Source organism: Haliaeetus albicilla, chromosome 20, assembly GCF_947461875.1.
Source record: "Haliaeetus albicilla chromosome 20, bHalAlb1.1, whole genome shotgun sequence".
Classification (NCBI taxonomy): domain Eukaryota; kingdom Metazoa; phylum Chordata; class Aves; order Accipitriformes; family Accipitridae; genus Haliaeetus; species Haliaeetus albicilla.
Genome location: NC_091502.1, coordinates 8,276,261 through 8,288,988, shown reverse-complemented (window position 1 = coordinate 8,288,988; position 12,728 = coordinate 8,276,261). Strand labels below are relative to the sequence as shown.

Genomic DNA, 12,728 nt, shown 5'->3' with positions numbered 1-12,728 from the left:
CATTGTTTGAGGGGAAAAAGCTTTAAAAAGTAAATGCTATAACCTCAGGAAAACAGAAGACTAGTAACAGCAATAATCATGATCATCTCAATTTTATTTCTTGCCAATACAGAAGTTGCACTGTTTGAGTTCAAAGCTTATCTTGGCTGCATTATAAAACTACTTAAATAATCATCAGACCATATTCCTTGAAGAGATGAACCATGATATGTAGAAACTAAGTATTGATGTTAAAAACGTTTTTAAAAACCTCTTAAAGAATCATAAAATTTACACAACTGAAAGTAAAATACAAGTGACAGAGAAAGCTATCTGTCTGGTTTTCTTTCTATAAAGGCTCTGGAATAGTGAATCCACACACAATTCCTTATCCAAAGTGCTTTTAACCCATCTTTTCTTTATGTAACCCAGCAAATCATTCTCTTTTGGCAACTTCAAAGCTGCAGCTGTTTACTGAAGGGTGAGCCTCTGCTCTCAAAGCAGAGACTAAAAGTTCCTGTTACTGCTTTGATACTGAACAAGAAGCATTCTAAAATGCCAGCTGTGGCTTTTAAAAGGTTACCCATGGGATAAATGACTTATCTCACAGAATGACATGAATTAACCTGTGTATACAAGTTATGTCAAGACCGCCTGATATGAATTCAAAGTTCTCTTGTGAAATATCTCTCTCTCTTTTAGCACTGCTATTACCATCTGTTACATATTGAGATAGCAGAATTAAGTTTTATATGTTGCTTTTCAGAATGAGGTATCTCTGAGCTTTTTGCACAGCATCGAATTAAAGAGAGATTTTATACAGTTATTGAATTGAATCTATGCAATAATTAATTCATCCAACATCTACATTCAATTTTCTGTATGGGAATCTATTTTAGTAAGATCCAGACTCCTGGCAGACTAATCTGCTTTCTTTCTCAATGGTTCAAGAGATACTTGAGGTACTTTTAGGTTTTCTCTAGAACAGCCACCACAGAAGTTCAATTGGGAATTCATTTTATCCAAAAGAACCACATAATATTGCAGGTTTTTTTCATCTAAGCATAGTCATTCTACTTTTTTTCAGATACTTATGCATGTCAGTTATACTTCAAAAGTATACTTTGAAGATAATGTATGGGAGGTAACAACTGTATAAAAGGCTTCATATTTCATTGGGGATTTTAACTAGGACCCTAGTCCAGAGAAGGATGGTCAAAAGTTTAGTCATTGCATCTGCAGGAAGAACAGTAAGATGCATGTTGATTTGAGTAACAGGTTTACTTTTTTCTTTTTTAACATGATTTCCAAATTTGTATTCCTTTATTTCCTCTTCGGAACAAGAGAAACAGACTGGAAAATGACCACTGAGTTAACAAATTCAGCAAATTTCTCATTTCCAAAGTCACAAATAGTAATTGTATATTAGCTCCCTTAAGCTACATAATATAGTACACACCAAAAGACATGAGCTAGTTACTATATATCATCACCAAGAATTACTAGAATGAGGGCTTACCAAATTCCTTGTACCATCAGGAGCAGCTAGATGGCACTGAATGTAGGAATTAAAGACCTGAACAGCATGTTGGGTAAAGAAACCTTTATGGAAATGTTTGTCATCTTGTACCAAAGTAAGCCAAGATTCCAGCAACTTATCATATGCTTCCATATATACCATGTCGTCTTTGTCAAGCTGTAAGAAATGAAAGAAACGCAAATGTTATTTCTAAACTAAACCAGAGGGACATACTTAAATAATAATGAATATAACAGATGTTCTTCTAACGTTGAAACGAAATTAAAAAAAAAAAAAAAATCAGTCACAAAACCCATCTAAGGATAGCCAAGAAAATATCAGAATAAACTGAAGCAACACATCAAAAAGGTCAATGCAGCTTTCATACTTGCTAGCTTTAAAAAACTGTCAAAGTGTTTAGCTATTTCTATTCATCTGATGTTCAAAACTAAAACAGTCTTAAATTAAGCCTTTTGCAGATAATTACCTAAATACAGGAGCTACTGAGCTTTTACCCCAGAAATGCCAAGCATCTTGGCTCTTATTAGTAACAACAAAGAATTGAGCCATTCCTTTTTAATTAATAGACAAATACAGAACATGTGCATATAGATTTGTATGTATTCCACTATTTCTGAAATAAAGAGAGAGAAAAGATTACGATTCACTCTTCCAGAGGAAATCACTGTAAGACTGCATGTGTTCAAGAAACCTTACTACAGGTAGCCAGTTTTGATGATGATACACAACTTCTCATTGTATGAGCAAACAAAAACAAAAGCAGAATTCCACAGAATAACCCTGCACCTCCAATTGCTTAGTGCATTTTAACTGATGTTTCATGGTTTTAGTTATTCATATGTATTTCTACATAGTACATAAGTTGCAAAAGGAAATAACATATGTGAAAAACAAAGTCCTGGGTTACAGGCAAACTAAAGAACCCAAATAGCAGAAAGGCCATTTCTTTTAAAAAGTATTTTTAATGTATCTATCAACTTTTTCATTTGATGCAAAAATCGAACTTTAGGAAATACATCCAACTTCAAATAACCTAAGTGTGACAGTACGGATAAACGTGCTGCTAAAGCAGGACATTTCTTTCCTCTAAGAAAGCTCCTCAAGATTTAACCAACAGGATTGCTCACAAAAGTTACTTTGAGATAGCAGAGCTTTGTAAAATGATTCCTTGATGAAAGAGATATTAAGGCCTTAATCATGCTCCAGACAGAAGAATTTCTGACTTTCAGTGAAGTTACAAACATGGCTGAATGAACAGGGAAGGAAAAGAAAACATTGGCTGAGTGACTGATTAAGAGGGAAAACTGATATCACATTGGAAGCATTTCAAGATAGCTTCACAGCATCATTTTATAACTGCAAAGTGGTCACATTTACAGAAGTTAAAATACAGGACACGCTGATGCAAGTGTGAAAACAAAAGCTGAAGATGACCACTTGATATACTTTCTACTTGACTTTTCATCCAACATCCTGTTCATACTCTTCACTAATTCAGATGGACTATCTGATTTCTACTTCTGCATAAGCACTGAGTGTTGAGCAAGGTGAAGCATAGCTGTGGACAAGCATCTTCTCTCAGACCCAGTGCTATTAAAGGAAGAGACTACTGGTCCCACTTGCACCATAAACTAACCCCCAGCATTGCTGAAGCTTGCTGCCCTCCACCAGTGCAGCCGTTCAGGAAAATATTTCAACTTCCTTCAGTCAATCTCCGCAACCCAGCAGGCAGGTTAATGTAAAACAGCACCTGAACATGATGTTTGGATTGTGGGGTTTTCCCCCTTGGCTGAAAATCAGAGCTGATTTGACATGGTTTGCATATTATGGTTCAGGACCTCGCAATTTCGACAGTTCCCATGGCAGGTCTTCAGCTAAGCAGATGCCTTGTTCCTAACGGGGTTTCTGCAATGTTCACATGAGGCGTTCTGCTGACATATGAAGTGGCAGAAATATGGGGAAAACAGCTCTTCTGACCAGCAAAGCTTAAGGAGTACACCTGCCTGCATTCTGCTGCACTTCAGATTTCTGAAAAGTTCCAGGAATATTATCTGAGGACTCTACTGAGCCCTACGCACACAGTATTTCATCTATCAAAAGCTCCTAATTACAGACAGCACATGAGCTCGCAGAACGTGTTGCTACAAGCAGTCTAAGCAAGAAGCTCAGGGAACACATTAACCATGGCTGGGACATTCCTAAGCCAAAAGACTGTTTTCAGGGATGCAAAGTAGTATTCCTACAGGCACAGCACACAGTATCATTAGACCATCTGGATTAAGTCAGCAACAACTTAAAAGCCTTGGTAGCATGCCTTATTGTTGACACACTGTTAAGGTATAAGAATTATTTGTTTTAAGGCCCATCACCACAGAATTCCATATCGTCCCTGAAATCAGAGAAACAGCATGAAGTTGAGATATCTGTAAGACCTATGACAGAATGGAAGGGGTGAAAGTGTAATGTTTCTCCTTCCACAGAATGGTTAAAGATTCAAGGACAGTGAGAAAATTCTCTCGTAAAACAAAAAAATCTTGCATTCTCTCTTTCTGATGTTACTGACTCTGAGAACATTTAAGTTTAATAATTAAAAGATTTTCTTCAGCAAAAACTATGGGATTATATAAGTGTAGGCAGCCACAGTTTACTAGGCATAACTGGCCAGTCATTTCCAAAACAAACTTTGTACCAGATGGTGGTACAAGCTACTATAAGCTTTTGCTGAGAGATGCAGTGTTTTGAATGACATTACGTTGAGCGCTGTTTTCGTTAAACATGATTGCAAATTCTAGCTCTCAAGTAACAAGCTGCTAACTGAGGAAACAACATCCCCTTAGTCCCTTTAATTTAAATGACAGGTGCCTACGGTTTTGCTGAATCTTTTCCATAAAGGCTTCAGGAGCATTCCTAAATGTGTTGCTGAGCTCCAGAACATACGTTCAATGTTCTACTAGAAAATCTCAAAAGCAGGGCAAGTTTTGACCAATAAGATTTGGAAAGTAGCTGTATTTTAGATTCTAAATTTAACCACCAATTTTTTGATTAAGACATGAACACACTTGAAAGTTTAAGTGAGCACAGGGCCAAACACAATACATTTTAACCTTGCAGCAAAGACATGATCTAATGCCCTGCAATGAATGCTAATTAACACACCTGTGATGTCTGGTAAAGAAACACATCCATCAACTTTATAACTAAATACTTCTATAATTATTTTCAAACTCAGGTAATTAAGCCCAGTCAATATAGCAAAACTGGTAAAAATTCATACTTTTTAATGATACTGGCTACTATCTTGATAGTCTCATTTTAAATCAATAGCTACTGCACATAAATAGCTCAAGTACAAGATTATTCACCTTAATTTCTTACGGGCTTTTTTCCTTAAAACTAGGTCTCCTTAAGTTTTTATTTTTAATGCAATTTTTAGAAGCAGAAGACTTAAACTATCCCAACTGCTCTTTAATGTTACAACCAAAGTTTGAAAGTAGTAAACAGAAAAAAAAAATCCTCTGAATTCCTGTGCTAGTTTTGTACACAGAATTACCATTTGAACTGTGTCAGCAATGAAGGGATGATTTGAACAGCTTAGAAGTATGGGGTTAACAACAGATCTTAACAGCTACATTCACTTGAAACAGAAGTTCCTGACTCAGAACTCTTGACAGTAGTTAAGTTTCGGTCTGTCCATATGTTCATGTAGTCATTTTAAGCTTTCAGGACTGTAGCTCGTTCATTATCTACAACAGTTCTCAGAGAAGTCCTACAAGAGCAAGTCAGCAATATTTAAAGACTTTAATATTTTTAAGTGAATCCATTCTTTTTAAAATGAAAATGAGACAAGTGCTTTAAATCAAAACAAAGTCTGAAAGATGCACACAGTGTGTAATTATATTCAGTATGTTGTTTGAAACAAAAAGAAAATCCTCTCAGATGTGATTTCAGAAATATCTAGAACTACTGAATTCACAACAGTTATTAATAAAACAGCCAAATTCTCATGTCAATTATGCTTATCACAAATACAGAGAAAGAAAAAAAAGACTACCTACTATTTGAGAGCGGATACTTACCACTTCCTCCAAGGCAGCACTTCTTCCAAAAGAACAAGTGAGGTGTGCAAGGCAGTTAACAAATGAGGAGAAAAGTTCATTTGGAATGGCAGTTAAAATATTGCGAGGAAATACGGTTATCAGGTTGCTGATAATACTGGAAATTCCTACTGCTTCAGAGTCTTCTATTTCAATTCTATAGATAGAAATAGCAGTTAGTTTTTTGCCATTAAGAAAAATGCTAAAAGTGAATTGATTTTGTTGATACATTTTCAGTCAATAACTCTATTTCATATTACTTAAACACCACCTACTTTAAACTGCCTTCTCTTAATTTCAGTAATCCAACAGTAAACACAAATTATACCCAGAAATAAGCCAGCCATACAAGCTCTCCACACAGATACACTACACTCCAAACTAAAGATTAAAAGATGCCATCTAAATTTAGAGAGCAGGCATACATACCCATTGATAGTATTCAGTAATCCCTCAATGAAGTGTGCCAGGTAATCAACTTGTGAACCTTCATCGGGAAAGACTGGCCCGTGCAAAGACGCCAGCTGTGCCAGACACTGTAATGAATCTTGGGCCATATCTGTATCTTCTCTGATTTTTCGATGTACCTTTCAGGAAGTGAGATAGTTAATAATACACGGAAAATAGGGTGTTCTTACAACAGTCACATGGCTCTCAATCCAAAAGAGCACACACCAAAAAAAGCTTACTATAACTTCCATTCAGTCCAAAATACAATGGTTTCTACAACTCTCTAAATCATAGTAAATGTCAAGATCATGACTCAGCTAACAAAACCACAAGCCTTGAATTAAATCACTGAAACTAAGTCTCACCTACATATTGAAAATTGAACTGTCTACTGAATGTTATGTCTTAAAGGGAGAAACAGATGCCAGCCAGTCAGACATACTGCTCCTTCTAAAAACAGCAATAATGACAGTCATCTCTATTATGCTAACTATGCCTAGGCTACGGAGTCTTGCTAAAGTTAGTCAACAAGTTCAATCAAGATTATACAGATGCTCCTTTAGCCGAGGTAAACACTGAAGACATATACAAAAATGAATGCATCACTTCCTTGGCAACACCCTTACATTATACAAGGCCAACAGTAATCTTCCCACATTTCTGCAAACTGTTACGTCATTACTTCTGCTGGAGAGACTTTCTAGATTCAAATCTTAATATTTCAGTAATCGTATTCTCACATACTTATGTTAATTGTCAAGTATGGATTTAAAGAATTTTCTTAGGCTCATGCCTACTTTTTCACATAACATTTACTGAATAAATATAGGGTAGCTTTTTCACCCAGAAGCAAATCTAGTTATATTATTTCAGCAATATTATACATAAAAGTACAGTTAAAACACTATTTCTCTGTGGTGTTATAGTTGCAACTTCACCCAACTCATACCTGGTTGGATTAGCTGCACAGTTAATCTCCAAAGGATCAAACTAGCAGGGGAAACAAACCCTGCAACAGAAATACCCCTCCTAATATACACCCCACACTGGGCTGAGATTAGAACTGAAGGATCTCTCTAACATGGCAGTCCTGCCAACTTCTGCAAGGTTATTAAAATTTCTCAGATCAGATAAATGAATATAAATTACTACCATTCACTTACATTACTTCAAATAGCAAACTAATACTACAAGCCTCAACCATTGCAAATCAGGAATCTAAAACCAAAACTGACAGCGTACTGCCCTGGCTAGCATTCATTCAAAAATAATCAAATGCAGGCGAGTCTTGTTTACTGTTAAGTAAAATGCAAATGTATTGAAACAATGCTGCATGTCATCCAAAACATTATTCTTATCATGAATAAGTAATTGTAAACCAACCAAAGAAATAGATATCTGACAACTACATACTATTAAACGAGGAAGGGTTAATATGTAAGCCAAAAAGTTATTTGCATGTGGAGGTTCACAGCTGACAGTAGCAACTGTCTGGATAGTCTAGACAGCTGTTCAGATTGTGTGTAGCTGCTAAGAGTTCTGCCAGTGATTTTTTTTCACCTTTTCAAAACTGCTGGAACAGATAAGCTTGCAGTAAAAAAAATAAATAAAAAAATTAAAAGAAACCAAACTACTTTATCAAAAAATCCTATAAAGGAAGGACACGTATCCAAACACGTATCAGACAGCTCTCAAGCAGCGCTGGAGAGTTACATTTATTTTGTTTAACAACTTTGTCCAAGTTTTGAGCACATTATTTCTCTCTCTCTGCAAAATTTCTCTATTGCAAAAATGAAAATAGCTTGAGAATGCTGAATTCTCAGGTCCCAAGGGATGTAACATAAGATAAAATAGCATAGTAAACAAATTTATAAGCCAATATATGTCGTGGCTACAGTAACTCCTAGCTGAGCAACAACTACAAACTTCTCCCAACAGTTGCAGAAAGAAAACAATACTAGTTTTATCCAGTTTTAATATCATGGGGCTTTTTAAGTTACAGAAATTGAGTATTACATTCCCCTCTCCCAACTCTGCCTCTTCCCCATCCCTCCTAACTTAAACTATTTTAACTTGTTTGGATTTACTTTGTGCTGAGAAGAGATGCTGAATTCTGTATGCTGAAACTGGCTAGAAAACTGCAACTACATTACTTATTTTCAGCTGTTCGGTTGAGCAAATGCTTTAAGATCAGCAAACACATACTATTCATTTGATCTTTTTTGAGAGCCGTTACACCTTATCTGAAAGATATACTCTACTACTGCTCATCACGCTTGGTTTCGTTTGATGAGTACATGTCCAGAAGTATTAAATGCCTAAAAGTTTAGATAACTATATACTTTTTTCTTTTGTTAATGGTCATCAATTTAAAGCAATTTATAGGCAAAATATATATTTGGCAACCTAGGAAAAATACAATACTTCTGTTTGCTTTGATAAGCAATCTGAAGTTAACAGAATCAGTCCTACCTGATGCAAAAGGAAGAGTCCAACAATACAGTTTTAGAACAGGAAGGAGCTGCTTTCCCTGTGGTCTGGACTATGAAAGTTGAAGAAAGAAACTTACTGTAAAGAAAAGCTCCATAACTCTGCTGTCCAGGAGGGTCTCACGCCAGGATTCTGTTGGCTTTAGCATCACATTTTGTGAGGATTCAAACATAGCTATATAATGTCTGCCCAGTTATCTGGTGTCAAGGTCAACAATAACATTCCTACTTGGCTTTAAAAAAATCCTAGATACAACAGGATCCATTCAGAAAGAATGTAATGGAAACAAACTTTAAGCCTCTTCACATACACAGCATAATTCATGCATGAGGCCAAGGAATAAAAGGTATTAAGTATTGAAAAAAAGAATGCTCCAGGAATGTTAGATAACAGTTTGATCATAATTATGAGACATACCATAGTGATACAATCACTTTGATAACCAGGGTGTCTAATGTGACACAGCGAGAAGGGAAAAAAGCAACCGCAATTAACAGGTGTTAAAATTTATGCAAAATAGGAAATCATTTTCTAAAAAATTTTCCTGGCAGCTTTTAAAAAGGCCTTATGATAGCTAAAGATAGCTCATTGAAATCTATATCCTATTTTTCTAAATAGCCAAATATGTGTCACAGAATGCAGATATGTTAGCCTTGCATTAATCTACATTTTTTAATCACACTGTGAAGAACAAAAGCATAAGGCATTGTCATATTAAACACATTTGTATGAGATGCACATGAAAAACATGCACACTGTGAAGCCACAATTTTGCTGCACTCATTTCAGTTCTTACCATGTGTTTTGGCATAACAATTTACAAAATTTTGCAAATGCTCTAGTACAGAAAAAACAGAGACATGAGCAAAAACATTTAAACAAGTAGGTTACATTCTTTGTCAGTCTGATCACGCAGAACAGTGTTTATCAAAGATTTTTGAAAGTGCTTCCTTCTGTGACACCCCCCAATCCAAGTAGTAGTAAAGCTGCTTTAAAACTCAGCAACTTATGTTTTCATTTGTCCTTTTTAAACCCTTCGTTATCTCTGGGATCTCTGATCCCTTTCTAACCCAACCATCAGAATAAGTAACAGCATGCTCAGCTGCATGTAATTTACTTATTGGTAATGAACTGCATTAACTTTTGTACTGTAACTCATCAGATATTGTAGAAAACATGTATCAAAGTATTTATATGTCTAGAAGAAAATAAATTTCACAATGGTATCATTCAAGAAAGCAGACCCCTTAACTTTTGATGGGTTTTGTTTAAGAGAATAATATATAAAGCAAACATCTAGCCTAATATGAAGAATTGTGGCACAAGGCAGGATGCACAATTTTAGTTTATTTACACTTGTCTTCTGAGTTTTGCCAAAACCAGAAATTCCTAACAACCCTGTGCAGAACCACATTCCAAAAAAGCAACTTCTTCCACAGCACAGTACCAAGTGGACCTTCACTGGTGGTATGTGTCCAGAACTGTTGTCAGCATGTTATAACACATAAGATTTTCACATTTCAGGGATTTTCACATTAGTGCAAAACAAAACCAGTTTCACCATTTTCAAAATTATCAATGTGTGCTGAACCACAGCCAGTTCTGCATTAATTCAGATGGGGAAAAACTAAAAATCACGGAATTGTCTATTTTACTTCCATCTGAAATACAGATGTAATTTAAGTGATCAAAAATGCTTCACTTCTCCCAGATGAAAAAAGAAATATGGGCATGGAATTATCATATCCAAACATCCTTTATTAGAAGTAATATTACAAATCAAAACTAATTTTATCTGGCAAATTAAGCTATGCTTTTCTTCCTTTTCATTTGGAATGTTTTAGGAAAAAAAGTATTTTAAAATTGTTTATTGACAAGAGTATCCTTGCTGAAACTTTCCAATAAACAATTGGGTTCAAAATACATCAATATCAGAAGATGATCATAGATACATTATCAATCTCTGAAAATCAATTTGCTCTTCACTAGATTGAGTCTGCAGAGGGGACCAGCTACATAACACTTTTCACGTGGAATGAAAGAAGGGCTAGTTTGCTGTCACTATTTTAACAAGCCTCAGTATTTAACAGCCCTATCCTGTTATTTTTAGTACTGTTTCTCATGCTAATAGACTGATGACACATCTGACAATAGCAGTTTTGTGGGTAAAATATCTGTTCACTGAACAATACAAATTATGCCTGCACCTATCGTGGAGATCTTGTACCCATTTTCTATCATGTACTAGATGTACGCAAACATTAGCGTAAGTTGGCTGTGGAGATGCTTGCTGCTGTGAAATACCTCAATCTAGTTTGTGCTATGGTTCAGCCTTATTAGCAGCAGTCCAGTTATGCCAAATGTGGAAAAAATGGCACTAAATTACCTACTACATGGACGTACACAGGACAAATGCAGTCTTCATCATCAAAAATTAATTTACTTCTCAATACTTATGAGGAAACAAAAAGTACAGAACTAGCACACTTTTTTGTAAGCACTCAAGCTATAACATAGACTTATGATAAACATAGATCAGTCTGCTATGAAATCCTGGAGGGTTTGGGGTTTTTTTGTTTCTTTTTTAAATGAAAAACAATTGTAAACCACTTCTGGTAATAAATATAAATGTTTGTAACATTGCTAATTCTTCTGAGGAATGAGTAACTCTCATTAGAGTTCACTTTGAATGACACAGAAATCCAAGCTAGGAAACAGCTACCAGAAGTACGGCAATGTTTCACCCAGTTCACAAGACTTAGGACACCGATTCCTACAGAGACTAGAAACTTCTGCTTGAATTGGAACAGATTTTTCAATAATACATACCAAGATCTACTGAAAAGCGTAAGACTATAACTAGATGCCTTCACGTATGGTAAGGCTTATATGCTCACTAATTAGTGCCTAGAGAGGAAGAGAAGACCATAATGTTTAAGGCAGATTTTCTTTTATCTTTACCTAAATTTATGTATGTAGGCATTAGCTCTATGCTTGGTTTTGTTTCATGAGCTGGAGAAATAAGCGTAATTTTTTTAAAGTTATAAAATTGTAATTTTAAAATTGTAATTTAGAAAAAAATTTTGAAGTTTTATATGCTTCTTGGAGGAACATATCAAAAAAAGAAAATAAAAATATAAACAAATGTGTAGTTTTCCTCCCACTCTTTGCCTCTGTCCCAGGAAGGCACCGATGGGTGAAGATGAGTATCAAAATATTTCATATCCTAAGTCAGACATGAGGGATTATAACATTTCACTTCAGGACTTCCCACAAATTCCAGTATCTAAGAATGGATCCCATGGTCTTTTTCCTAAGAGAGGCAAGGCTTGCCCTTCCACAAAGCAGTAAATTAGGAACTCAAAAATCAAAGTTGTGATTTCTTTCTGCCAGACCCCCATTCACAAATTTGTTCACAGGACTCAAGAACAACTCAGAAATGGAGGGAAAACTCCTGGAGTGCTAAGGTCTGAATATCTTTCTTAAAAGTTATTTTAGTCACTTCACCTTTGTTGTTTGGAACATTTCTGGAGAGCTTTGTGTTAGTCTTAGACTTATATTTTACAAATAAAAAACTGCATTAGAAAGGTAACTGCTTGGAAATCTGCCATCCAGTGTTATAATGCTAACATACTGATTTTATTGGGATTTTTAAGACCTCCTCTAGCTTGCTAGCTAGTCAGCCAAGCACATGGGATGAGTCTAGGAGCAACTGTCTAAAACTGATGCAGAGGCTTGCTGCCCCCTATGGAGAAATGCTTCACAAATCTTTAACTTACACTCTCAGCAAACATATCCAGCATTCAGGAGAAGGAATGTATGCTTAAATATTTAATTATTAAACACAAGTATTCTTAACTGTCATGAGAATGAAACAACAACTTTGTGTTGGAGACATTGGACTCAGATTGCAGCAATAGGCGTAGGAAGTCCCAAGCTAATTTTAAAACTGGCCAATTCCGGAGCCACTAGTGGTGTAGCCATGCCAGTAACAAGTCTCACATTGACCACCCAAGTGGATTCTGCAGCTCCTGCTACATTTTGCTGCTATGTCTATACAGCTAATAGTATGCAAGCTAATCACTTTAAGCCTAACTTAACACTTACAGCACCTATGCAGAAGTGACTGTAATGCAGATGCAGCTCAAGAGTCTCACACCTTTCCACTATAAACT

The 12,728-nt window shown here is 35.7% G+C and overlaps 1 protein-coding gene across 3 annotated transcripts in view; it reads right to left on the bottom strand.

The window, feature by feature from the left end:
• XPO4 (exportin 4) overlaps positions 1 to 12,728 on the bottom strand; it is an 85,550-nt gene that overhangs the window by 27,307 nt on the left and 45,515 nt on the right. For 2 of the 3 annotated variants that reach the window (XM_069808176.1, XM_069808174.1), the window contains exons 7-10: positions 8,633 to 8,745; positions 6,043 to 6,200; positions 5,596 to 5,770; positions 1,499 to 1,675 (exon numbers count right to left, since the gene is read on the bottom strand). In XM_069808176.1, the coding sequence (XP_069664277.1) occupies positions 1,499 to 1,675; positions 5,596 to 5,770; positions 6,043 to 6,200; positions 8,633 to 8,745 (623 nt within the window). The remainder of the gene's footprint in view (positions 1 to 1,498; positions 1,676 to 5,595; positions 5,771 to 6,042; positions 6,201 to 8,632; positions 8,746 to 12,728) is intronic. The other variant, XM_069808177.1, reaches the window with a different exon arrangement.